The following is a 26,228-nucleotide window of genomic DNA, read 5'->3' as shown; positions in this document are numbered from 1 at the left end:
CTGGCTGGCAGGGAGTGCCAGGGGCAGCGCATCTCCATTTGCAGTGCTGCAAGGGTGAATCCCTGTACTATAGCAATGTAACTAGAATGCTAGTAGCACAAGATGAAAATGGAAGATTGCGTTTAAACCATATGGCTTTACTGTTCCTTGAGAAAACTAGGAATTGAATGTAAGTTAAGGGAAACTCTGGAATCCCCTTGAAAAGCTTTAGGAAAGTTGAGGATCACTGTCTAGGTGACAAAGGTCTGGGATCCTGACATGCACAGAGATATGTGTTATTCTCTGTGCTTGATGTTGTGCTAAGAAACATCTACACTAATGTAGATGAATCTCAAAGTAACCTCAGCAAGGCGTGCAGTATACTCCAGGAAACAAAGATGAGTCATGATTTACTGACATGTGTGCGTGATAGATGAAAATGCATTAAGTTTGAGCTGATTTTTCACTTTTTTTTTTTTTTTTTTTTGTAAGCATGGGAATCATGCATGCCAATTGATTGCTACAGTTGTTTGCTCTGTGCAGGAGCAGGGGCTATTTAGCTGTGTCCTTGCAATTTGTAATGCTTTGCTCCTTCATGTACTGTGGTGCTGAGTAATGAGTCTGGACTTTCAGCAGCAGACTTGAAGTTATGGTAGAACTTTTAGAAACCACTCAGTGCTATTTCAGAGGAGTTTCTGACTTTTTTTGTGTGTCCGGTTCTTTAGCGAATCATAGATTGGCTGAGATGTCCATTTTACTTTTCTTTCATTTTTTTACAGGTGTGTTTTTTCTACGATTAGTAATAGTTTATGTAGTTTATCTTCAAAAGCTTCTATAAACTTTTTTCTCTTAGCTCAGCAGCTATCAACTCCTGAGCAGTTTCTGGGCACCCTTATATATGTTCCTTTTAAGGTCTGTTATTTCTATGTTGGAGTCCTCCTTAAAGCTGTGTCTGCAAATGACCTGCTTTTTTTTTGTTTACTAATTTTTGAGGAACTGTTTTCGATTGTCCTCAGTTGATGTTCAAATAATTTTGGAGTCTTTTGAATAGTCCTCTCTCCCTCAGACCTACTGTGTGTTCATACCAGTTCAGAGATATCTATCTTTCCATAGTCACAGTGCTGGGTTAAGGTTATTTTACACTGTAACAAAAACAACTACTTCTCCATCCTCCTGCCTGATGACAGCTGTCTGTTCTCCCTAGCAAAGTCCCAGAACAGAGGTGTTGTGTGTATGGAGTCAGCATTGTCTCTGTGTTCCAGGAAGGGAGTTGGTAGGGGCGTTTGGCATCATGGAAACCTGGGTTTCATCATTGCTTTGCATTGCTCCCTCCACAGCGGGTGAATACCACCAAGGATGGGTCTTGGTGGCAGGTGGATGGAGGAAGACATCTCCATCCCTACCTGCACTCCCCTGAATTCTCTTACCCCACTCTACTAGAAAACATGAGTTTTTTCCAATTACTTTGAGATAATGTGTGGCTTTGTAGTGCTCTCATGTAAGTGCCCTGAAGGATTCAAATGGTCACATCCATAGATTTGTGGGACATAGTGTTATGATTTTCTCAGGAAGCAAATCTGCATTGATGGGAACAACAGGTGGCAAATCTGTAGGAAAAACTGGCATCATGACTACACTACCCCTGCAGTCTTGAGTGCAGCAACATAACCTATGGGCTTGCACCAAGTTGCTGGAAGGGGCTGAAGTCATCCTAGGCCTCCCTGCCTGAATTACTGACTTGTGTCTGGGTTCTGTGAGAGTTTGGATTTTCCTGGATTCGGTTTCTGATAACCTCTGCAGATGTGGGGTCTGGGACACTGCTGCTTGGACAAGTCTGTTTATTGCAGCTGATGTATATTCTTCTTGACCTCATGACTCTCAGCTAGTGTCTTGAATCACTCAAGAATAACTAATGCCCCAGCTCCCAGATCGTTTTCTGTTTCGCCTTCAGCCAACTGAATGTTCACCTTCCTTCACAGTTACAGGAAATGAAGATCTTCTGGGATAACATAAGTGTGGGTGAGCAGTATGTTTGGTCTATGGGGAAATAATGTGAACAGAGAGAGATTACAGACAGTAAAAATAGACATGAGTTTCAGAGGTAGTTCTCGTGAATTTTGTTTTTTCCTCTCAATTCTAAAGTATATTTAATACTGTTGGCTGGTTTAGTGAAAACTTTCAAAAGTGAATTTAGAGTCGTGCAGTTAAACAGGCTTTCTCACTCTATGTGGTATTGGTTGTGCACTGTACAGGCAATGCGCACAGTAAATTTGCCATAACCCCTGTGGACCGTCATAGCAAGGAAGGGTATAAAGGGCTGTCGTCCACCAACAGTTAACTGCTGTAAATGAATTAATGGAATTTTTTGCCATCAATAAAACGTTAGAAAGAAAGCATAAATAGTCAGGAAAAAGAGGGGTTTAAAGAAGTAGAAAATCTACATCACTGTAAGAGTGATATGAAACATGCAATGTGCTGGCAATATTCCAAACATAATTCTGTTTATTTCCTGGATAACTAGATTTGTCCCTTCAGTAATAAAAATATGTAATGCCAGTTACATAGTCCTCTTCAGCAGAGAAAGGATCACTGCCTAGGAATGAAAATGTTTAAGTCCCAGAAGAGAGGAAAAAAAAAAAAGGTTGCTGTGACTGCTATCCTTCCACACAGGGGTTATTTATTGCCTCTTTTATGGAATTTGCACCACGCCAGAATTTAGATGAGTTCGTGTACAGTGTACAATGTACAGTGTACAATGCACAGTGTACAATGCACAGTGACTTGGAGCTAAATGGTTATGAAAGACATGACATTTGTGCACTTGTGGTGCCAGTTTTTAATGACTAAAGAATATGCGTGTCTGTGTGAAGAATTGTCAGTGTAAGATTTTAGTCTACAGTGTGAAGATATTTTCAGAACATACCCAAGTCTTTGTAATGGAATGAATTAATAGAAATTAATTATATCCTTTGTACCTGAAATGTGATTTATTTCTTTTGGAATGCCTTATTGTGCATCTCTTCTTGTTGTTTCCGGTTCTTGAATGTGAAATATAAGAAAACTTATTCTTTTGGTATTTTATTAGTGGTATTACTGACTTCTTATTTGATCCCCAAGGATGAGGTCTTGGGGTGGGAAGAGCAAATATTTTCATTAAGGAAAACCAGGTGCAGCTGACTGTTATTTAAGCGAATTTACTTTACAATAGGTTTGATCATTAATACATCAGAAATCTTACTTGTGGTTACTATGGTAAAAGTTACATTTCGTAATAGTATCTCCTGACTAGTTTTAATTTAGAAATTAGTGGCTTATTTTGGCTTTGTCTTGTAGTCAATTTGTAAAGTGCTAGAGAGAGATTTTGAAAATTACTCAATTTGCTCTTGCTTGATTGTAACATGTGTGCGGGATGGAAGTGGTACTTCAGAGCATGTTCAGTTTCTCAGCTTCATTAATGTGTCACTGTTTAACTCTTTCTAACACTATGTAGATAGGGTTTTATATCATGTTAGGATAACAGGACTACTAAATACTTTATAAATAAAATACTTGGTTTAGATTCCAGATAATATTTTGATGTGACTCTGTATCCAAAGCATAAGAAATTTGGGAAACAAATTATAAGCATGAAATGCCAAAAGTTGTTCAAGTCTTCCTGAAATAACTTTTCCTTATTTGTCTTTTTTTCACACAGGCTTTCCTTCACCGAATGATCCAATGTGCTACAGCCAAAGTGGATAAAAATGTCACAGAAGAGACAGTTAAGGTTAGTCTCCTAATTGCCTATTTCTTCTGTTTTGTATCTGATGTTTTATTTATGTATGTTTTATTCTTTTGCAGATGTTGTTTTCAAATATTGAAGATATTCTTGCAGTTCACAAAAACTTCCTGTCCCTGGTGGAGGAGTGCTTACAGCCAGAACCTAATGCGCAGCATGAAATTGGAACCTGCTTTCTTCATTATGTACGCTATCTTTTATTACAGCCTTATTTAACTTTTTTCCTTTATTAATTGTCTTTATTAATTACTATCATTATGATGAGTGTACCTAGTCATGAGGACAAAATATGACTTGATTGCATAATGTAGAGTACTTTGAGGTCATCTCTTGGTTACTGTCATTTCCAAAAAAAAAGAGAGGGGAGGAGAATGCAAAAAGAACATATCAAATGGGCAAACTTTTGTTGTTTCATCATTGTTATTTTCACCAAATTAGTCCAGGCTGACAAACTGAGCACTGCAGCATGGGCGAGGCTGGTACCTATATGAGAGATGGAGGTACAAGGATCAGGGTTGCAGGACAGAGCAAAACTAATAATATACTTAATTTTTATTCCCCTTTGATGCTAGGCAAAAATGTGAATATTTAACAAAGAATTGCATATGCTGGGTAAAATATCTCCATGCTTCTGGACTGTGAAGATATTTTACTTCTCACAACTGCAGTACCTCCACAAGTATGTTTGTATGTCCTGTAGTAATTGTTTTCTAGGAGTATTATTTTTCCTGTTGGAGCAAAACAAGGATGTCAGTGCTACAGAGCTCTGAAAATCAGGACAAGTTAGTTTGCTTTCAGTTGTAGGCCTAACAAAAAGTTTAGGTTTCATTATTATCTCTGGTTTGAGTCCCATTTGTTTGCTAAAAGTCTTTGTTTATTCCTTGTGGGAGGAGAAAATTATTAATGGTTCGTGGAAACATTTTACAGGAGTTGAGTAACATCGGTTTTTGACTCTGCAGAAGCATGGATCATATTTGCAAACAAGTGTTTGCAGACAAAGTAGGTAATGATGTCAGCAAATAAGCCACTCTGTGCATTTTCTTCCTGTTTTTTTTATCCTGTGTTTTTGTGATAGTCCATCCTCTGAAATTTTTCAGCAAATCCTTATGAAGTTCAACAAAGACAAATGTAAGGTCTTGCACCTGGGAAAACATAATCCAGGAGTGCAGCACAGGCTGGGATCTACCTGGCTGGGGAGCAGATCTGTGGAAAGGGACCTGGAAGTCCTGGTGGACAACAAGCTCAGTATGAGCGAACAGTGTGCTGCTGTGGCAAAGAAAGCCCACAGAATGCTGGGTTGCATCAAAAAGGGCATCACCAGCAGAGATAAAGAAGTCATTATCCCACTCTACTCAGCGCTTGTCAGGCCACACCTGGAATACTGTGTTCAGTTTTGGACCCCGCTATACAAAAAAGATGTGGACAGGCTGGAGGGGTTCCAGAGAAGGGTCACAAAGATGATCAAAGGACTGGGAAGCCTGCTGTATGAGAAAAGGCTGAGAGCTGGGTTTGTTCAGCCTTGAGAAAAGAAGGCTTAGGGGAGACCTTATCACCATGTTCGAGTATTTAAAGGGTGGCTACAAAGAAGATGGAGACTCTTTTTACAAGGAGTCACATGGAAAAGAGGAGGGGTAATGGGTACAAGTTACTCCTGGGGAGATTCCGATTGGACACAAGAGGAATATTTTTCACAATGAGAACAATGGGCCATTGGAAAAATCTCCCCAGTGAAGTGGCAGATTCCCCAACATTGGACACTTTTAAGATTCAGCTGGACAGGATGCTGGGCCATCTTGTCTAGACCATACTTTTACCAAGAAAGGTTGGCCCAGATGAACCTTGAGGTCCCTTCCAACCTGGTATTCTATGACTGAAATTCCCAAGTGATGCTTCCAGACTGTTAATAATTCTAATTTGAGGCTGGACGTCAAATAATAAATGTAGGAGGAAGAGCTGACCTTCCAAAATGAAGACTATTTTAGCTATTCAGCTTTGAGAAGTGTTCATTCCATGTTTTATTAATTAAAAAAAAATTAAAATGGCAAGTGAATAACAATGTATTTCTTTGTTTCTGCAGAAGGAGAAATTCCGTATCTATGATGAATACTGCAGTAACCACGAGAAGGCACAGAAAGTTCTGCTTGACCTTAACAAAATAAGAACAGTGCGGACATTTCTTTTGGTAAATAAACTTTGAACTGGTATTCTAACTTAATGTTTTTTGACTGGGCAGTGAATTGTTAGCACTGTCACCTCCACCACGTAGCAATTACAAGCACACCTGCAAGCAGTTAGCAGGCAGTTTCAGCTGGGGGTGGTGTTTCCGGAGGAAGGGGTTGTGTACATCGTATTTTCACTGCTACCGTTGGATCCGTGCGTAATACAGCATTAGGCAGTGTGCCTTGAGCTTGCTGGCCAAGAGACAAGAGTGTAAACCCAGCCGTGCCTGCAGAAGGAAAAAAGAATAGGATAAGATATACGAGAAGAGGTAGGGAAAGAAATTAGAGAAAGGAAGCCGAAGGACTCGTCAGAACTTCTGAAGAGAAGGTCCGTGTTCTGGTACTGTAGCTACGGCTGTGCCAGACAGAAAAATGTTTTGTTATGGATCATGGAGTAGCCATCCTCATCTTAGATGCTGACTTAATCTGAGGTCAAAAGAAACAGCTACAGAATTAGTCTTTCACTTTACAAGACAAATAAGGAGGGGTTTTAAAATGTTAAGTATGACAGTCCTTGTTTTTCCCCAGCAAAACCAGTTTCCATCTAAATACTGAGTTTCCTAACAGTTGATGTTAGTTGCTAAAAGAAGGATTCAATATGCAATGATTTTTGTGTTTTCCTTCAGGGTGTCCTGTGATAACAAGGTCAGCTTTGAAATGTGGGGCCTACTATATTGGGGCTTAAATGCCTGAGAAGGTGCCCTCAGATAAGATATCAAATTTCAGAGTGACCAGATCAGATTATTGCATTTTAGGACCGGAGAGCAAATGACTCTATCAGCAAAGCATCACGGATATGGTTAAAAAAAAGATTATGCCAATGCTGGCAGTATTACAAGTTTTATTTAATTTTATTAATTATTTTTAGCATGCAGTAGGCTTTCACTACTGCTGTTGACAGAGTTCTTGGTGAAGTTGTCCTGTTGCAGCTCACTAAATTTTTGAAAGATACTGGGTCTGACTCCCTTCCTAGCTGCATTTACTTACAGCCAAGTTAATGAGCAGTATGGGAATTTCCTTATTGTAGGGGATACTGGGTGACATGAGGCTCCATCTGCCTTTTTGTTAAGAGTCTCTGAGGCAGCAGTGTTCCATTCATAGTTAAAAACTGCTTCAAAGTTGTCCTGTTTTTCCTCAACGGTTGACACAGTATCCCTCACCTTGCCCCAGACTTGAGGAGCTGCACACACATGGTTCTTGTATTGGGAGCAGCATGGCCGGACTCAAGAAGAAGCAGTGAATGCTGACTACAGAGACAAAAAGCAAAATATTCCAGTGAAAGATTGCAAAGAACTTTTTTTGTGAGAAAGAAAGCCAAGTGTGCAGTTGTGGCAGTTCATAATGTGCCAGTGTCATGTACTCCTGTGCGCATGCACAGGGCTTGCACATCTGCTTTGGGTTCCTCATAGATTCAGGGCATGTCTGTAGAACAAGTGGCAGCAGTCTAACCTAGAGAACAGGAGGTCTGACTGTTTGATTTGAAAGTACAATTGAAGCCTTCTAGCCAGACAGAACAGTTCAGGTCATAGAGATGTGATTATCTGTAAATAAGGGGGAGCTGAAGCCAAACTTTTGAGCCTTTTAAGTATAGAGACAGTCATTATATAAACCTATAGTCTGCATTGCCATTATCTTACTTGGTCTTTATCAGTAAAGCTTTTTCGTTTGCAGGTTAAGTGAGATCCTTTAGGATAAAGCATCCTTTAGGATAAGATAGAAGCTGGTTAACCATGAGTACAAAGCAGAGACTTAAGGGTGGGTGTAGAGATCCCCCTAGCAGCGCTGGTTTTGGGGCATGTGCGTTGTGAGTTATGTGCTGAGCGGAGTGGCCACCCAGTTGTGTAGCCTCTGTTCCATCAACAATGTGTCTGCATCCAGATTTGTGGCCTGCGTCAACATACCATCTGGTTGTGTTAAACTACTTTTGTTTAGTGTTCTCAGTTTAGACATCTTGCTCTTTGAAGCTGTAGATTATCTCATACCATTGCATCACAATTCCTTCTGATCTCTCCATAAAATAATTTCCATCATTACTTTAGGTCGTTATGTACTTACACTTTAATTCCAGCAATTTCAAATATTTGCTGTGATGTCCCTTGCATACTTTGTTATCTCAAATGGCCCTTATTCTTTTCTCTTTCTCTCTCAGCTGCTTTTTCATGGATGCTTCCACCCAATCTCTCATGTATTCTCTGCTTCCATAGTTGGATGTCTTGTCAAAACTCACATATTCTATAGCCCATAACTAAGGATATTTTATTCATTGCACATCGTGTTTAAATATAGAAGCATGTAAACAGAAGACTTGTGTGTGTGCGTATTGGGATGGCCATTTCAAAACTTTTCAAAGCATCCTTGATGCTACTTACTGTCGAGAACACACCTTTTGAAACCAACAGCACCTATAGTGGTCACCCTGAATTAATTTTATTTTTGTTCGTTGAAGTATGAAAGCGTATTTTTAGAATGTTATTTACTGTATTTTATTTTTAAACTTTAAAAAAAGGCCACTTTTAATCAGACCGGATGAAGAGGATACCTAGGGGAGATACCTGCGTAACACCATTGCAGCTTCTTTGTCATGTACGATAGTCAATGTACCTGCCTATGCATGTGTTCAAGCATGTTTTTTTGACACTCTTGCAAACCTCCCTCATCCCATATTTAACATATACATGTCTAATTTTTATATAGCTTAGCCAATATTGCTGTGTGCATATGCCCTTGTCTTTATTTCTGATAATTTTCTCAGGATTTTTTAATAATTTCTGAAACCGTTCACACTCTAGAACTGCATGCTCCTCGGAGGACGCAAGAACACAGAAGTACCATTGGAGGGATATCTAGTAACACCGATACAGAGAATATGCAAGTATCCCCTTCTTTTGAAGGTACTTACAAGATTTTTATCTAGGACTTTATACTTCTGTATAAAACTGGTTGCTAAGCATATTTCCAAACTGCAGGAACAATCTCTCTACACAGTGAATAATCTCTTTATTAGATACTGGACCCAGACTTGCTCTCATTAAAGCCAGTGGCGAGTCTTCTGACATCAGTATTAAAAGGACTGAGGAGTTTGGCTGGGTCAAGATGATTAGCTCCTTTCTGCATCTAGTCGTAAGGTTGCCTCTCTGTTGTTGAACGGAAGTGAGCCAATTAAGGGAGTTTAATGAGACTGATTTCAGCTGGGTTTGACCATATCCTTGCTTAAAATGCTTGGGATAGCAGAGTTTGTTAGTGACATGTAACTGTAAATGAAAAATATTTATGAAAATGATTTGTAAGAAAAACTGTACAGTAACAGTAAGATGCTGTAGGTGGTTCTATGCACATTTATATGTTTATTCTTATCTTACTGTTACAACTTAATGAAAAATGTTAAATGTGCTGATAAACCTTAGATGTTCAAACCTCTGAGTTACTGAATTTTTTCGCATGTTAGGAAATAAAATAATACAATCATCAGGAAAGTAAATATTTAAAATGAATTTATCCTTAACAAAGTAAGGTTTAATATTGTTTATTGTTTCAAACCATGAGGGAAAAGCCAGAGCAGCTTCTGCTCTAGAAGCTACCTGAAACCTGATTATTGGACAGTATTTTTCACAATGCATGTGTGAGTTTAGATCTGAAACATTGCCAATTATGAGGCGTATGCATTTCATTGCACTGACATAAAAACCGAAAAGTAGCATGGTAAAATAAAGGTTTTTAAAACAAATTAAAGAATATAATAATTGCAATGAAGTTTGAGTCATCCCACATACCTGTGGTTTTACAGTTCCCTTGGCCTATTTTAAAATTATTTTTGTCTTCTATTTTTTGAATGAAGGATCTACAGACAAAACAAGGGAAAATGACTAATGAATTACTTCAGGGATACATTGAAATTAATATATTTATCTTAAATTTAAATATAGGGTGTGGTGGCAGCAGGGTTGGGGCTCCAGGAGGAATGTATCCACGCCTCAGGGTGTGCACTGAAAGCTGTCCATAGTTGGTCCAGCCGTAAATGGGTAGTTGGTAGTTTGAGATGGGAAATCTCAAATGAATAGTGGCAACTCCACTTTTGTTTTTTAGTATGGCTGCCATTACCAGTAACCATCTGAAATCAGTGAGTCACCCAAGGTATTGTTCAGTGCTCTGGTGTATTGCACTAGATTAAACAATACTGCGGAGCTAAAGGAACATGTTTTTTTCCCTGAGTTGCAGGAAAGGCAGGTGTTAATTTTGACATCAGTAAATAACATTTTTAAGCAGAATTGTTATCCTTGCTATTGAACAGTTCCATCCTGTGGAATATAAACAAACAAACCAGAACAAAACCCCAAAACAAAGCTCAACATGAAGAAACGTTGCGGGGGGAGAAAGTAGCTGAAATGCAAACTTTTTCCTAAGTAGTGATTATTTTTATTAATAATTTTTATTCTTTTTTTATTTAGTAATTTATTTCTCTAAGTTTTAATGTCCTACCTAGGACACAATGCTGGAGGGTTTATTACTTTTCCACCTAGTAAAAGAGAAGTCTGGCTACTTTTTGATTTTGTATCCTAGTCAATTTAAGCCTCCTGTAATGTACATTTAGAGATCAAAGACAGGTTTCTTTTTTTCTTTTCTTTTTTTTTTTTTTAATGTTTAAATAGGAGCTACTGAAGCGGACTCCAAGGAAGCACAGTGACTATGCGGCACTAATGGAAGCCCTCCAGGCCATGAAAGCTGTCTGTTCCAACATCAATGAGGCCAAGAGACAAATGGAAAAATTAGAGTTTTTGGAAGAATGGCAGTCTCATGTTGAAGGATGGGAGGTACTGTCATAAGATTTGTTGCTTTCTATATTGAGGCGGGACTAAGTTTTCAACAAGCATGTATTGCACTGTTCTTGTGATCCTGAGGTACTGTCAGCTCCTCAATTCTGTGAAATCACAGCTTTTATCTGGAATCTGCTCTGTAAATTAAGTGTTGTCCATGACTGAGCACAGCTGTATAAAACAGCAGACTTTCAGGAAAGAGGGCAAATGTTTTGTGTTTGACTTAGAATATTGATCATTTATGTCAACATGTATGTGTGCAAACATACACGTCTATAAATCCTAATTTAACTGCTGCTCTGATTTTACTGCTATCAATGCCTGCATAATAGCATTTTGTCTGGTTGAAAAAAAATTTTGATTATTTATTATTGATGTGTTCAATAGAATCTGTGTAAGACCTGGGTTTTTTTCTTATGGTTTGCAAGTGGAAGAGCTTTAATGCTTTATTTTTGTAAAGAAACTATAGGTCTGTTCCCAAGTTAGAGTTTTCAGTAGTAACCAGAAGAGCCACCCTTTTCCCTAGATAACAACAAGATCAAGTAGTTGTAGCATCAGAGTCTTCCTTTTGTATTATTTTGAGCACTATAATTATTTTATACAGAAAGATAGATGTAGATAGAGGTGTATCTTTAAATTGCCTTGGGTATTTTGTATCGAAATGTCTGAGCTGCCTGCACTGAGGTGGGAGGGAAACACAAGTCAAGTCCCAGTAAAAGAAATATAAAGCAAGTAACATAAACATTTTTTTTTAAAAAATAGTTTTGAATATAATACACAGGGGTTTTTAAGACATGAATTTCAACATGAAAATAGTTCTTTGCTTTTTTGAGTGCTTTACTCAGATGTGCTACTTCTCTTCCTGAGAGAGCTGCATAAGAACTAGAGGAAGAGATTTTATCCCTTTAAGCTTTGCGGAAGGCTTGCTGGCTGGAAAAGGTAGCAAGAAAAATGTATTTTTTGCATGTTAGTCTGATAGACTGAGACCTGATCTTGCAGCTATGTAGTGGGAAATGGCCTTTGTACACTGCAAAGAAAAGAAAAGGTTAGGAACACTGGTGGGACGCTGAAGCAGAGAAAGCTTTGAGATAGACCTGTCTGAACTTTAACTGACAGAGTTCCCCAAGAAGTCTGACAACTGAAAATTAGAATATTGACTAGAAGAGTCAACTTTTAAGTAGATATTCATGGTAGTAGATAAAACAGCAGAAACAAAAAATAGTTTCTACACAGCTCTGTTCGCTCCTGCTGTTACCACACCTGCTGTTCCTTGAACTTGCTCTGCCTAAGGATGTGCTCTGCTTCTGCAGCACTGGATTCAGTCTCCCCCTGCCTTCCAAAAGGGTTCAGCAGAACAAGCCACTGTCTGAAAGGAGCATAAAAATTACACTGAACAAAGAACCCTCTAAATACTGCCCGTGATACTGCAAAATTGTTTCCTGTCTGCTCCACGTGAAATCTCCTGATCTGTGGACTTACGCAAACCTTTGGTTTGTTGTTAATTGAGTAATGTGGAAAGATTTGATTCATTCTAAATGTGGATTAAGCAACTAATTTTACTTTAATCACAATTCTTCGTGTTTCTTCAGTGTATTGTGGGATTTGAAATGTATCACTTAAGATATTTTTCCTTTTCCTGTGTAGCAGCGTTTTCAAGAGCTACTCTTCCATTTCTGTAATTGGGGTAGGTATAATTTAGAGCAGAGAAATCCTCTTATGCCAGAGTTCAGGGCACTGTAGTCTTTTGGTACAGGATTGTCACTATAACACATTCCACAAAATGGAATTTCACTGTGCCTCAAGAGAAGGAATTTTAGCAAGTAAAAAAGCTATTTGATTGCTGGTCTGTAGACAAACCTTTCTGCATTTAGTTGTAATCCTCAATCTCAAATTAAAAAAAAATGCTATTAAAGACAAATGACAGAGAATGTGTAGTCATGCCATGATATTGTTTGTAGGATTTTGAAAAAGAAAGGACTACTTAGATAAAGTCGAGCTCTAAATGTTGTAATTGAGAGGAGGTCTAGTTGACCTAACACTTAACAAAAGAAGCCATGTTGTTTAGACTTGGTGAAAATAAGTTTCTTTTTGTAATTTTCTTGAACTTGCTGTCATCAGCAGTAACTTGGAAAGATTAGTGTATGTGAATATTAAAATACATTAGACATGCTTGTGCAATAACTTCATGATAGAAGCAATAGCAAGTTAAGTGCTTACATTGCTGAATGTTTTATGGCAAGAAAATTTGTTAAATAATCCTTATTGCCTATCACTGACTTTAATCCTTCTATTATTTTCAACTTTTCAATTAAGTTTTGTACTGCACTGTAATGATTAAAATTCTTCTACTTGCTTTCAGTGCCTGAGTCTTATAGATACTTGTCAAATCCATCTTAATGAACACACTCAAGTATAAAGTTACAGTATTATTAACTCAATGCATTTTTAGTCATATAAGTTGGTTAAGAACTGACTGTTCTCAAACCTCTAACCCTCAAAAGGGAATCCACTTTCCTGCATTGTTTCTTCTGAATCCTTAGTAAGACATACAGTAGTAAATATGTTTGCTGTTGGAAATATATTAATGAGCAAAGATAACAATATGGAAAGGTAACAATATGAACAGAAACATGCGAAACAGACTTATTCTCTCTGTGCTCAGAATGTATTTTGTGAACCGTAACATGGTAAGTTCCTTCCAACCTTGGATTTTTTTTTTTTTGGTTGGTCCCCCCCGCCCCGCCCCCCAGCCAGATTTAATTTTAGGATTTCACTTGTGCTTGAACTCTGAAATAGTGCCATTGTCTTAAAATAGTATGTTTTCAGTAGAGTTATGTGGTGTTTATTGTAGTTTAGCTGATTGGGTTTCATGTTATCATATGGCAACCACAGGGTGCCTGATCTGGCAAAATTGCCCTGATCTTAATATGCCCATCCTTTTCAAACATAATATACGGTTAGTCCTTGAAATGGTAAGAACGCCAGAGCATGTATAAGAGGTAACAATATTTTGAATGATTCCCAACAACAACTACAAAAAATCTCTGAATGCAATGTATGAGAGTGGATTTAATTAAATAAACATCTGGTTTTCTGCATTGCCTAAAAATAAAGAGGCAAACTTGTTGGAGATTTCCTTCCAGAAGGAAATGCTTAGCACATTGCTTGGCCCCAACTAGAAGGAAAGGGAAAAAAATAAAGACTATTTTTAGAATCTGATCAAAGCATGACTTGAATTCCTATACATAAGTGTCATAAAATAAAGCTTGTGTTTATTATGATAAAAATACAGATTCATGGAAAAATGGAACATCTGTTTCAAGAAAGAAAATTTTGAGTATAATGACTTTCTCACTTAATTTCCTAAGTGGTTAAATTTATTGGCCTGAATTCAGAACTTGTGTAGGTGGCTGTCTCAGCTGGAGAATGGCTCAGCAGCTGAAGGAGTCTGTCAGTAAAATTTGCGTGGATGTTACAGTGAGAGAAGAAAAAATAAAATTGTTGCATTTGTTGTAAGCTGGAATCCAAACAACCCAGTCTGAGTCACAGGTCAACTTAGTGACAATAGCGTGGGGTATTCTGTTCCTTTCCATTCCGCCGTATCATCAAGTAGTATTTTAACAGAGATTTCTGTTTTGAACTCCAGCATTTTTAGGCCTTTCCCCTGTTTTATTTCTGTTTCCTATTCCCATGTGCAAGTACTGAAGAGTAAGTTAATATCTGCTATTTCTGACCTTTATCACTGCTAGCGTGATGGCCACTGAATCAGTATGGTCAGACCTCTGTGTTTGACTGAAATTTGCCCAGAATATGTGGATAAGTAGCTTTTGTAACAAAACCAACAAATGCTGCTTTTGATCTCAGGGTAATGAAGGACATTTTTTAATGTCAAAGACAGATATTTAATGACTTAAGGATGAGGGGGATATTGTTTTACGTTTCTTTCATGTAGTCTCTCTCCTTCCAGTGCATTTTAAATGTATGTATTTTGTGATACAGTCATGGTAGCTCACATTTCAGAAGTCTTGCCTGAGCTATGGCCTTAGCAGACTGATAGGTGACTGACTGACAGCCCGAGGTTGTTAGGAACCAGTTTATTCTAAATAGCCTGCAAGCTCTGAGATTTTACGGGCTTTTAATTTCCACACTAGCTATCCTGGAAAACCACACAGTCCTCAGCCCCAGTGCAACCCCCAGGAGGAGACTGCTCTACAATTAGATGTTTGGAGTCTTCAGTGGCTCAGTAGGAAAGATGGAGGGAAAACTAGACTAGATTCACAGGATAAGCCTGCTTTGGAAAGCAAAAACTTGCTTTGCGTTTTTTTCCAGTTGAATCCTTTATACGTTTTGTTGGAAGATGATTATCATTAGAACAGGTTTGTTCCTACAGTACATGGCATTTTCATGTATAAAATTGACATATTACAAAAATGCTGGTTTCACTGAAAATACCCCATTAGCTCTAATCTAGGTGCTTTAAATGTATAGGAACATGAATTGTAGCATAGTAGTAGTGATTTTACATTTAGGTTGAGCAACTATATGATCTTCCTTTGCAAGCACCGAGCATAAATGGACATATTCATGAAAATTTTAAAATAGCAAATTACTTTTCAGATTCAAATTGCTCATATTTGAGGTTTCCCTGGTAGTTTCAATTCAAGCATTTAATGAAAACATGTTTGTGTTAGAAGGTTTTGGTACTATTTGTTCCGAAAGTATTGCTTGTAGGTAGCATAGTTCAGTTTCAGCTGTGCAGTAGATAGCGTCTCGCTTCTGGGACAAGGGTGACCTCTCATCCGTTGCTGCAGCCTTGAACCTTCCCCCATGAGAGAGACAGCTCGGATAACTGAATTATCCTACTGGGCTGGGTATCAACTGTAGCTTGGTGTTCCTGCTGTAAACCCATGTGGAGGTTCAAGGTGCAGCTACAGCCTTTATGGAAACATTCTTATAGCCGTCAGTCCTCCTTTGAATTGCATGGTGGATATGGCAGTGCTTGTGTGCTCTCTGCTTTCTCTTTCTTTGGGCATGTTTTTTATCCCTAAGGGATGCAGTGGAGAGGAGCGCTCACCCCAGGTGTAGAGACAGCAGTGCTTTCACATAATACGCCCTTCCTCTTTTGTCCCTTTCAGCTCCATGCCCACCCAAATTCTATGAACAGGCTGACCCTAACAGTGTTACATAGTCAAGGAGGTGGCGGGGGATTTTTCTGCACTGGCAGTGTTTTGTAGGATAGCCAGATGTAACTTCTGATCTGTTATCTTATTCCCTTGGACTTCAGCAAATAAAACAGCAATAACAAAATTCACTGACCTGCGGCCACGCCAGCATGGGTTGTGATCTTGTCAAAAGGTATCCGATAAGTGAAGTTAACACTGTTCAGTATTTGGACGGGAGGTCTCCAAGGGAAAAAAATATCTCTAGAATGTTTTTTTTTTCCATCATCTAGCAGTTCATAGTAGAAAAGAAGGAAAATGAAGAGGAAAACAATAGCAAAGGGTAGTAATGTGATACAGATAATATTCGCTGTCATATTGCCATGTTGAACTTGAATCATGAATGAGGCAAATCCTGATAATTCAGGTAGCCTGAATTATATACATTTAAAATATGTATAAAATATGGTATTTTATGACATGGTGCTGGCACAGTAGCAGATCTTGCTAGGACTGTTGGGAAAAGGTTGTATTTTTATACAGTGAAAATGGAATTTTTCAATAAAAAGAGACAAAATGTTTTCATAAAACCCTTTCTGTGAAAAAATACACCCTTTTGTAGCAAGCTGAAACTCCTGAAACAGTTTTGAAGCCTTAAGCTGAAATTTTTTTGGCCTCCCTACAAAAAATCACCATTTTCCAGCAAAGCTGAAGTTTTCTGTAAAAACAAACCAAAAACCTTTAAAAAATATCCAGCCTTTTAAAATGCAAATTATTAGCAAGTACCGTTCCAGCAAATTTTAAAAGCAGCATAAAGTATTGGTTACTCTTTTTAATACACAAAAGCAATGAAATAGAATGGAAAGAAATGGCCTGCTTTTCTGTAGTTTTGGTCAGCAAACATGAAGTGCAGCCCTAATTTATGCTGAATTTATATTACTGAGTATGCTTTTAAGGTGTTTCAGTGTTTGGTTTAAAATAAAACTGTAAAATTAGTATGCCAGCTTCTGGTGCTTCTTTTGTCTTAGGAAGGGAAGTATGGTATAGGGGCTATAGATGACATTCATTTTAGGCTCATTTGATCCTAAATGGAAACAAGAGTGGTTAGTTAATACTGATACTGAAGCTGCTTTATTTAGAGAGCTGAATTGCGTTCCAGCATGATGGTTGTGCAATCTCTCTTATCATCTCTGTAAACAGACTGTGTTCTCCTTAGAACAGCGTCTGAGCTATTGCTCAATATTCAGTGCTGTGACGTACAAAGGATGAACAGTAAGATGAAGAGCTGAGAGCAGAACCCATGATTGCTTCTTGGCTCTTAATTGAATGCATTTTTCTTTGGGCTACTGTGGTTAGATCAAGAAGAGGAAGTAGCTGCCGCTATTGCGAGCATAAGTCATTCAGAACATGTGTAGATGAAAGGAGAGTCCTGGCTTTCGCAGGTTTTCCAGGCTGATTGTTGAGTGCCTCAAGTTAGGAAACTCCTTGAGCCATGGGTGTATGCTCAGTGCAGCCAGCATGCATAATTATCAATAGGATCGCATGGCTGGATGCATATAGACAGGAGCTCTGTCCTACAGGAGCATGGATTTTCAGAATAGCAAAATACACCTCTGAATTCAAGGCAGGCTTCCTTGAGAGGTGAATTTCTCTTTATAAGGCATAGAAATGCCATGACTTTTTCATAGATATTTTGGGGAAAATGTTATTCTTTGTTAAAGTTGCTTCTTTTTCATTAACCTTTATGGAACTACCTGCTGCCTTTTCACATGAAAGAATGATCTGCCTTGAAGCAAAAATGAGGCATGGGAAGTTTCATCCCAAACATTTTAAGCTTAGCAAAATTCTGATGTCTTCAGAGTATGTTAAGAGGAAGTATACTAGAAAGTGTTGTCGTATGTGCCACTATTAGCTTTGCCTGAATTTTAAATCTTGCTGGTTTTTGATTTTGATTTTGTGTTTAGCTTAACTTAGTGTGGAAGAGCTTAACTTAGTGTGGAAGTATATACCCTTAATGATGTTCAAGTTCCAGGGTGCTTCAGCTTCCAAGTTCATCTTGGCATAGATTATGTCTTATAAAGCCCCGTTTTCTGACATTTCTGACTAAATAGTAAAGTTACTGAGGATAAGAGTTATTGTATAAAGTTGGCCTGATTTTTCAGGAGAGGTGTCATACACAAATGTAATATAATTTTGAAACTTTAGTGATTAAACTTTATCCATTCAAAAAAGCCACAAACTCTCCACCCCAGTTAATGGCAGTACTAAATGAGTGCAAAGCTGATGTTAAGTATCATTAAGTAAACATTAGAAATTATTATTTAATGTAATAAATTACCATGAGTTTTATTCTTGGTGTTTTCAGAGAATCATTATGGTTGTGAGTTTGTATAAGAAAGTTTTCCTTAGCTGGTGCAGAATCCTTCAATTCTCACAGAATGAAAAATAATCTCTTTCCAATTGATTTTAGGGGTCCAACATCACAGACACGTGCACAGAAATGCTGCGAAGTGGACTACTACTGAAAATTTCAGCAGGAAATATCCAAGAGAGGATATTTTTTCTTTTTGATAACCTTTTGGTCTACTGCAAAAAAAAGCACAGGTAAATTATTAATTTATACTTTGAAAAATAATCTATATTCTTCTCACAGTAGAGCTAAACCTCTGTATGCTGTTTCATAAGAATATTTGAACAACACCAAAGTGTTTACTGCAGTTAATTGCAATATAAAAGTCAGCATTCTTAGAGGAATTGTATTTCTCACACTCCAGGGACACGTGTATTTAATTCAAACATTGGAAAAATTTTGTAGGAATGCAGAATCCAAATGATGAAGTGCAGGGAGAAGGAATCTGTTTTGTCGGTCTTCCACAACAGGTTATATGTGATGGCCTCACTCTCTTCTAGGAAAGGTAAACAGACTGATTTTTTAGTTCAAACAAATCAGTATTGTAGTTTACGCTATAAAATTAGTCTCCACAGATTCAAGAGTTTCAAGCCTTGTACTTCTAATCAGGAAAACAGCCAGAAAGCTGCTGAGTGCTGTATTGCAAGCAGCAATTCCTTAGTTCAGCAACAAGCTTCTGCAGTTAATGTTCGACCAGTGCTCTTATGTTTCTGAGAAATAAGGGTTCTCCTATGTACAGGCATCCCTTTTGAAAATGCTTGAGTTTGTCTTTTTGATCCAGAAACTGTTTTTGAGTAGCCATTGAATTGTCATGGATGAGTGGTTAGGCTGCTTAAAAAATCACCATCAAAGATATTTGCAAATAGTGATTTTAATAGAAATCTATAAAAGTGTGTTTTAACAGAGTTCAATGGCAAGGTTCACTCTATTACTTATTAAATGAATGGAATATATGTATATACATATATATAAGAAGAGAGAGGAAGAGGAAATACGAGGAAAAGGGGAGCCCTCCCATTGAGTCATGAGGTTCAGAATGGACCCCCTTGCTTTCTAACCTCCTTCTCAGAGAGGAGCCTAGGTGCAGCTGGATCCAGTCCTAGTCTCAGACTTGGTCAATGGTTTATGTCTAAGGATTACATATGTTTAGCAGCAGTTTAAGGTTTGTTTGCAGCAAGGAGAGAATGACAAAAATTTAGCAATAACTAATCATTAATTAATCTAGCATCTACAAAGTGATTAAATGAGGTTTACTGTAATAATTTGAATCGATTCACACATACACATGCTAGACCTAAATACTCATTATGTGCACAGTTAAAGGTACCTATTGAAATATGCGCAGTTAAAGGCCCCAATAAAAATTCCCCGCCGGGTTTAGTGAAATACTCACTTTAAATGACTGTCTCAGTGGGCGAAAGTCGAACCTCAAGGAGCACTGGAGATCAGCTCATGCAAACTTAAGAGTTCGCAGCTTCAAGAGTTGCATCCCACTCAGAGGGAGATTCTGGTGCAGCCTGCTGCGGTCCAGGAGAGCTCAAAGGGTCTCACTTGGTACCGTTGTTTATAGGGTCATGAGATTGACTTTAGGCATCAGTAAATTTCCATTCTACTTTCACAGCCCATGTTGAAAATTACTAAAGTTCTCAAAAATTCTGGTGATGCTGGTACAGATCCTCTTGAGTTACAGGCTAGATAAGATAGGCCCCAAGGCTGCCAGGTGGTGACTAGAACAGATGAAAAATATGTTCCAAGGTTGTCAGGGCTGCCTCCCTGGGACATGCAGGACTGCTCCCACCTCAGCCATGTAAGAGTTTTTGATATGGTCAAGGGACGCTTAACCGCCAAACTCGTTACACAAAGGCGAAGTTTTGACGGGAGTTACTGAGATTGTAAAGCAGCTTTGCTTCCCATGCTCTGCCAGGTGCACAAGAAGAAAAAGGGGGGCACGGAATGCATCACCACATGAATGCATATTACTGGGTAGATCCTTGATAGCTCCCTAGATACGTGATAGACCTTGAGCGTGCTCTCTAATAGCACTGCGAATACCATTATCTTTGCCTCTGCCTGTGCACACTTGTAGATGGTGTCAGAGGACACTCCACCATCGACCTCAGTGTCCAGTCAAGGAAACTGTCTGCAGCTGCTGAAACTGTTGCTTCCTAAATCCAGGTTCTACTGTCATCATCACAGCCATGTCCATCAGATCAGTGCGAGTGCTGTAAGATTTTCAAGGGTAGCTCCAGATTTGATAGCCAACTTTCATCCTGTTTTTCCAACTATCTTTTACCAGTGCCCTGGATTGTCTGTAGCATCCAAGTGAAGGATGTCTTTCTCTGCACCTGTAAATATCCATTTGTTTTGATCAGTGCTCTGGCTTGGCAGTGCTCATGTGTCTGCATGAATCTACAACCAATTTTTAATGGATGCTTTAAAATTTTATTAGCAACTCTTGTTGTCTGCTATTGTATGTAGTTTATATATGGTATTTTTCACATGAGTTTTTGCATAGGACTCATCATTCCGAAGTATTATTTTCAGTAATTTTAAAATTATTTTTCCAAATAAGTTTATACTCATATTCATTATGTCATACATAAGAGCAGGTGGCCAGGGGATGGATATCCGTTTTCTCTCCTCCTGTGCTAATTATAGACTTTTGGTTAGATTCACTGTAGCACCTGTAGAACTTCTTGCTGAACCGATATGTGGGGAAGATCTGACTCATCAGTATGTGGTATGGAAGGTAGAAAGTGGTAGTAGTGGAAAAGTAGCCATGGACCCTGTTGATCAAGAATGTCTTATAAGAATCTCTCTGAATTGTAAAGCTGCTGGGCTTGTTCTGCAAGGATCTTTTTCAGACTGGAAATGCTGGTTTTTCCAGTGGGTTACTACTGACGAAGATGCTGGTTAACCCTGAGGGAGGTTTAAAAATCTTCTTCCCCAGTGAATATTGTTTCCTCTTATAGATTACTCTGTTAACAGGGAAGCATTTACATGTGAGAAGTAATTTATACTTCACTAGCTATAGTGAATCAGTCTTTTTTTTTACGTTTCAACTCTTGCTTAGGTTGCAGAACTTTTGGAACAGTTGAGTATGAACCATTTAAGAACCTCATGATTATATCTAATGTTGAATATTGAATTTATTTCAAGGATATCATTCTGCAACTGCTCAGTTTCATTTTTATGTAGACTGGTTCAATATAAACTCACGGTCTTTTCAAAGTTTCTAATTTTTACCATATTTTGTTGTCTGGCAATTACAATTAAATTACTGATTACATAGTGTCTTTTCACTTGTCCACCACTACATTACATATTTTTGTCGCCATATTCTAGCTAAAATGCACTATTGAATGAAAATCTCATAACACATGAAAGGTTATTGATTTCTTTAGTTTTGAGCAATTATGTCCTACCTGTCATTGACTGGTACCATGGTGACACCTCTGCAGACATGAGAATAACTCAATTTAGAACATAGTTCCAGGGTTTATGGTGGAAAATGAATTGATTATATGCCAGCAAGGTACTTTGGGTGTTGATTGGCAAGTAGGTAAAGAAAGTGTTGCACACAGGAGGTTTGTATTTTGGAAATTTTACAAAAATTGTCCTATTTTTATGGTATGAGATATTTTATGTAATTTTTAAGCATCTGTTTGCTGCATAATTGTATAAACGTGGATTGCTAAATTTGGGTTCATAAGTACAAAGGTCACTAGAGTTAATGGATTTACCTCACTTTGGAGAGAAAAAATATGTGATACTGAACCTTTATGCTTGCTGCTGTTTTGGTGGTTTGTTTTTTTTTTTTTTTTTTTAAATATATTATTCAGTTTTTGAATAAGAAAATTACTGTATAGTAGAGTTACTCATTAGACAGTAATGATTGAGAGGCAGGTTATTTTCTGAAGATTAGTACCTCTCTGGAGTGAGTGAAGGTCAGAATTCAGAGGATCATTAATTCTCAAGAACTGACCTTTATTTGATATACAGTATTAATTATCATTATAGGCCAAAATGGACAGAAAATCATCCCTGGCTTATCTGAGAAAAGCTGCCTAGAACTGGGATTCTCAAAAAGCCTTGACTTGACTGGGAACAGAGTTATAGCAATACAGAGTGCTTTGGAATATGTCACTGTGAAACTTCCTCAGAATTTCAGCAATTCTTAATTATAATTCTTTGTTAACCCTTATGTGAGGAAGAAAAAATGTCTTTGTAGTTCTTCCATGCATATATCTCAATTATGAGGCTAATGTGTGTAGGTCAAGATTTATATCCAAAGGTATTCTTGGTAGACCAAAAGGTCTATTTTTTTCAGTCATGCTACCCTTGTGTTGAATTTCTTGACTAGCATAAGGAGGCTTAAACCAGTTAGCAGGAAAGATCTTCCCAATGCAGTATTTTGCCTCTGATGGGAGGCGGTGGCATGTAAGTACCAAAGTGTTGGAACAGGGCATTTACAGAATGAGACTTTCCTGATAAACCCTCATATCAGCCAGCAATTTGCAGCTTACTCTTACCAGAGGTGTCTTTGCTTTAGCATCAGCAGCGTCCCGTTCAGCAATGGTTTCCACAGTTCAGCTGCACATGTATAAATGGGTTGTGATTCTTACAGTAGTCTTCTAATGCTACATGTACAGGTAGCATTGCAGAAACGTAGCGAAAGGTGGTGGATGACATGCTCCTCTGTTCTTTCTTTTATCAGGCGGTTGAAGAACAGCAAAGCTTCTACAGATGGCCATCGTTACCTTTTTCGGGGCAGAATAAACACAGAAGTGATGGAAGTAGAGAATGTAGATGATGGAACAGGTGAGTATATTTGTGTTGCTCATTTACAGAGCAGTCTTTCGAGATGCTGGCATCCAGTGCAGCTTCATGATTTCTTTGAGAATGGAGAGCACTCCTTGTACTTAGAAAGGAAGAGTAAGATGCCACTTTAAAAGGACTATCTGCTCATATCAAAACTCTGCTTCTGTGACACGTCATTGCTTTCATACGTTATTAGCTGGGCAGCCACAGATGACTGTTTTATGCTAACGTGAACAGAGTAATAAAGTACGGTGACATTTATTGCTCAACTGAAATTGTATATTTAACTTCACTTTACAGCATTCCAGCACTCCTAAATAGGTTATCCCTAGGTATGTGATACATTTGTAAAAGCAGATGGAAGAGTTACCTCTGTTGGAATGGAACCTCAAACACTATAAATGCTGAAATTGTAACATAAGCATTTAAGAAAAAGGGAAGGTTTTGTTTTTTTTTTAAATATCCTTAGGGATATAATCCATATGATTGCTTGAAATTTTCCTTATACACATTAGAAAAGTGAAAACCCAAAGTATTTCTACAAATGTCATTTTTTTTCTTTTAGAAACTTGAGTTTAACCTTTAAGCTTAACAGTTATTATTTCCTTAAAATTAATAATGAAAACCTGAAACATTTTTGGCTTTTTGATGTAAAACTAAAAAAAAAAAATTATGGGAAACTTGCAGTGGCATTGCAAATATGTAGGTCTGAAGGAAATTTCTGAGAGTTATGTATTACTTCTCCTGATTTTAAAATAGCATTATGTTTGCCCTACATCTACTATGGATTCCAAGCATTTCTTAATGTAACGTCTTTCTAAAATTGAGCATTAATGACAATGATTGATTGTACAGCTTAAGTAAGTTTCATAGAAATCGTTTGTAGAAGTTAAATACTTCTTAAAAATTAAGTTTGTTTCCACACCCCCTCCCCCCCCCCCCCCCCCCCAAACTTGAGTTCCTTGTTTTCAAAATTGTTCACTCACTTCTTGTTCTACTGGGTAAACTTGGAGAACAGTTTACGAACAAAGCAGTTTATTGTAAAGCTGTTGTGTCTCTCCTCCGTCTCTTTTTGTTAAGTCTTTCAGCCTTTTGTCATGGGTCATGTTTTCTAAGTTTTTATTACTTTTTGTGTCTTTTGGAGTTTCAGGTTTTTTGTCGGTTTGTTTGCATCTTTTGTATTATGAAGTGTCCAGAGCTGAAACTTTGCTGGTGCCAAGTAGAACAAAATAATTACTGTAGTGCTACATGTGGGATGTCTATTACTTGATCTCAGGATTGTTTGGCTTTTCTGGGAGCATTATTTTTCAATTTTTTAGTTTGTGTTCCTGAATACCGCACCAGATCCTTTTGTGCAGTATAGGTGCCTATCCCATTATATACTGTGTTAAAGTCTGAGAGTAGGTCCTAATAGTTACTTTCTTTTCTGTACTGAATTTTATCTTACCATTTCCAGAATTTATTAAGCATTCAGAATTCCTGTCTTGTTCCCCAAAGCTCTTGCAATGCTTCTTGCCTTGATTCCATGAACAAACAATGTTATTACTGAACCATTTAAGCTCTTGATAAAACTATTGGAAAATGCTGAACATAAGATAAAGCACTGTGGCGTCAAGCTTGATTCATTCTCTTTGTTTACTAGACTTTTTTGTAAGAACTCCTTGACATCTGTTTTCGGCTATGTCCTTCACCAGGCCCACCGATTTAGTTACTGGTTTAGAGATGTCTATGGGTACACTATAGTGAATTTAATCAAGCCTCATTGACTTGTATATAAGTTATCCAATATTCTGTATCCTGCTATTTCCCTTTTCTGGCCTGTATTCCTGTCCAATTGTAGCTTTATTTGTATGAAATCTCAGTTAACACTTTATGCAAAAAAGGCAGTTTCGTGTTTCAGTCTCTTATGTCATGTATTATTTGACTAACTTTCATTTATTTTCCTTCATCTTCCTTATATACGCTTTCAAAATAAAAGATAGTTTTCCTGTTTCCATTATGTCACGAAGACGACATCTCTTTACTTACAACACTTGGCATTACTGTGGCCACGGAGGCTTATACCCACCATCTTCCTCCTGATGAATATTCCAAGAATTCTGTAACTTTTTTCTTTCGCTGGTTCCGATCCCACATGTTGCCATGCTTTTAGTGTTGGCTTTAGCAAATATTTCTTCCTTCCTCCTTCCACGACTCTCCTATATTTCTCAAACCTGTCCTACCTTTCTTCCTTTGCTTGTTCTAGCTATCCAGTCCTTGATCTCTTTCACACTGTCCATTTTCCTTCCTGCCCATTTGTTTTCTTCCTCAATGAATCTTCAAGTATAATTTGGCTAAGCAGAAATCGTCTTCCTCTCTACTCCAGACACCAGTAGTCTAATTTCCTCCAGCCACAGGAAATTTTGCTACTGTCCCCATTTCCTATAGCTTTGCACACAGCACTGGAGGCTATCGTGCTTCCTTCCCACTTGCTCTCCTGAGCCATATCAAATCTTGTCACTTTTATGTATGCAACATTTCTAAAATCCATCCTCCTTTCCACACTTCTGAGACATCAGTTAATGTTTTTATTTCCATATCCACACATTTCCCACCTTCTCCATTTCAGTTTGTCCAATATCCTAAAATAATTTTTTCTTGTAATTACTGCTATTTCTGCTCCTTTCTATGGTTCTCTTTGAAATATGGAAAAGTCTGTGTTATTTCCCTGGCGTGTCGCACTGTTCTGCCCTTTTCTTGCCACCCTCTTCCCCCTGCCTTTAAAAAAAAAACAAACAACCAAAAAAACAAAAAACAAAACCAACCAAACAACTGTTTTCTTTCCTTGTAGACAGAAGTGTATTACCTCTCCTCACACTGATACTTTTTCTATCACTCAGATCATGATGCCCTTCTTTAACGTTACTCTGTCTTGATTTCTGTACTGTTCTCATTTGTTGCACCAAGATGTCTTGTTTCTCATCCCCTGTAGCCATCTGTGTTTGAACTGTAACCCAGTACTACTCTCCTGCGTTTTTCGTGCCTCATCTCATTTCCAGGTGTAGTAATCTG

The 26,228-nt window shown here is 37.9% G+C and overlaps 1 protein-coding gene across 1 annotated transcript in view; it reads left to right on the top strand.

Annotated features, from left to right (window-relative positions):
- PREX2 (phosphatidylinositol-3,4,5-trisphosphate dependent Rac exchange factor 2) overlaps positions 1-26,228 on the top strand; it is a 187,227-nt gene that overhangs the window by 48,035 nt on the left and 112,964 nt on the right. The window contains exons 3-9 of the mRNA XM_087751836.1: positions 3,674-3,745; positions 3,820-3,942; positions 5,835-5,939; positions 8,766-8,867; positions 10,623-10,784; positions 18,417-18,550; positions 23,074-23,177. Coding sequence (XP_087607962.1) covers positions 3,674-3,745; positions 3,820-3,942; positions 5,835-5,939; positions 8,766-8,867; positions 10,623-10,784; positions 18,417-18,550; positions 23,074-23,177 — 802 coding nt within the window. The remainder of the gene's footprint in view (positions 1-3,673; positions 3,746-3,819; positions 3,943-5,834; positions 5,940-8,765; positions 8,868-10,622; positions 10,785-18,416; positions 18,551-23,073; positions 23,178-26,228) is intronic.

Source organism: Nipponia nippon, unplaced genomic scaffold (assembly GCF_047370975.1).
Source record: "Nipponia nippon isolate SJK-2023a ecotype South Korea unplaced genomic scaffold, ASM4737097v1 scaffold_1, whole genome shotgun sequence".
Lineage (NCBI taxonomy): Eukaryota > Metazoa > Chordata > Aves > Pelecaniformes > Threskiornithidae > Nipponia > Nipponia nippon.
The sequence above is the reverse complement of the archived record's forward strand: the minus strand, read 5'-3'. Positions and strand labels throughout refer to the sequence as shown.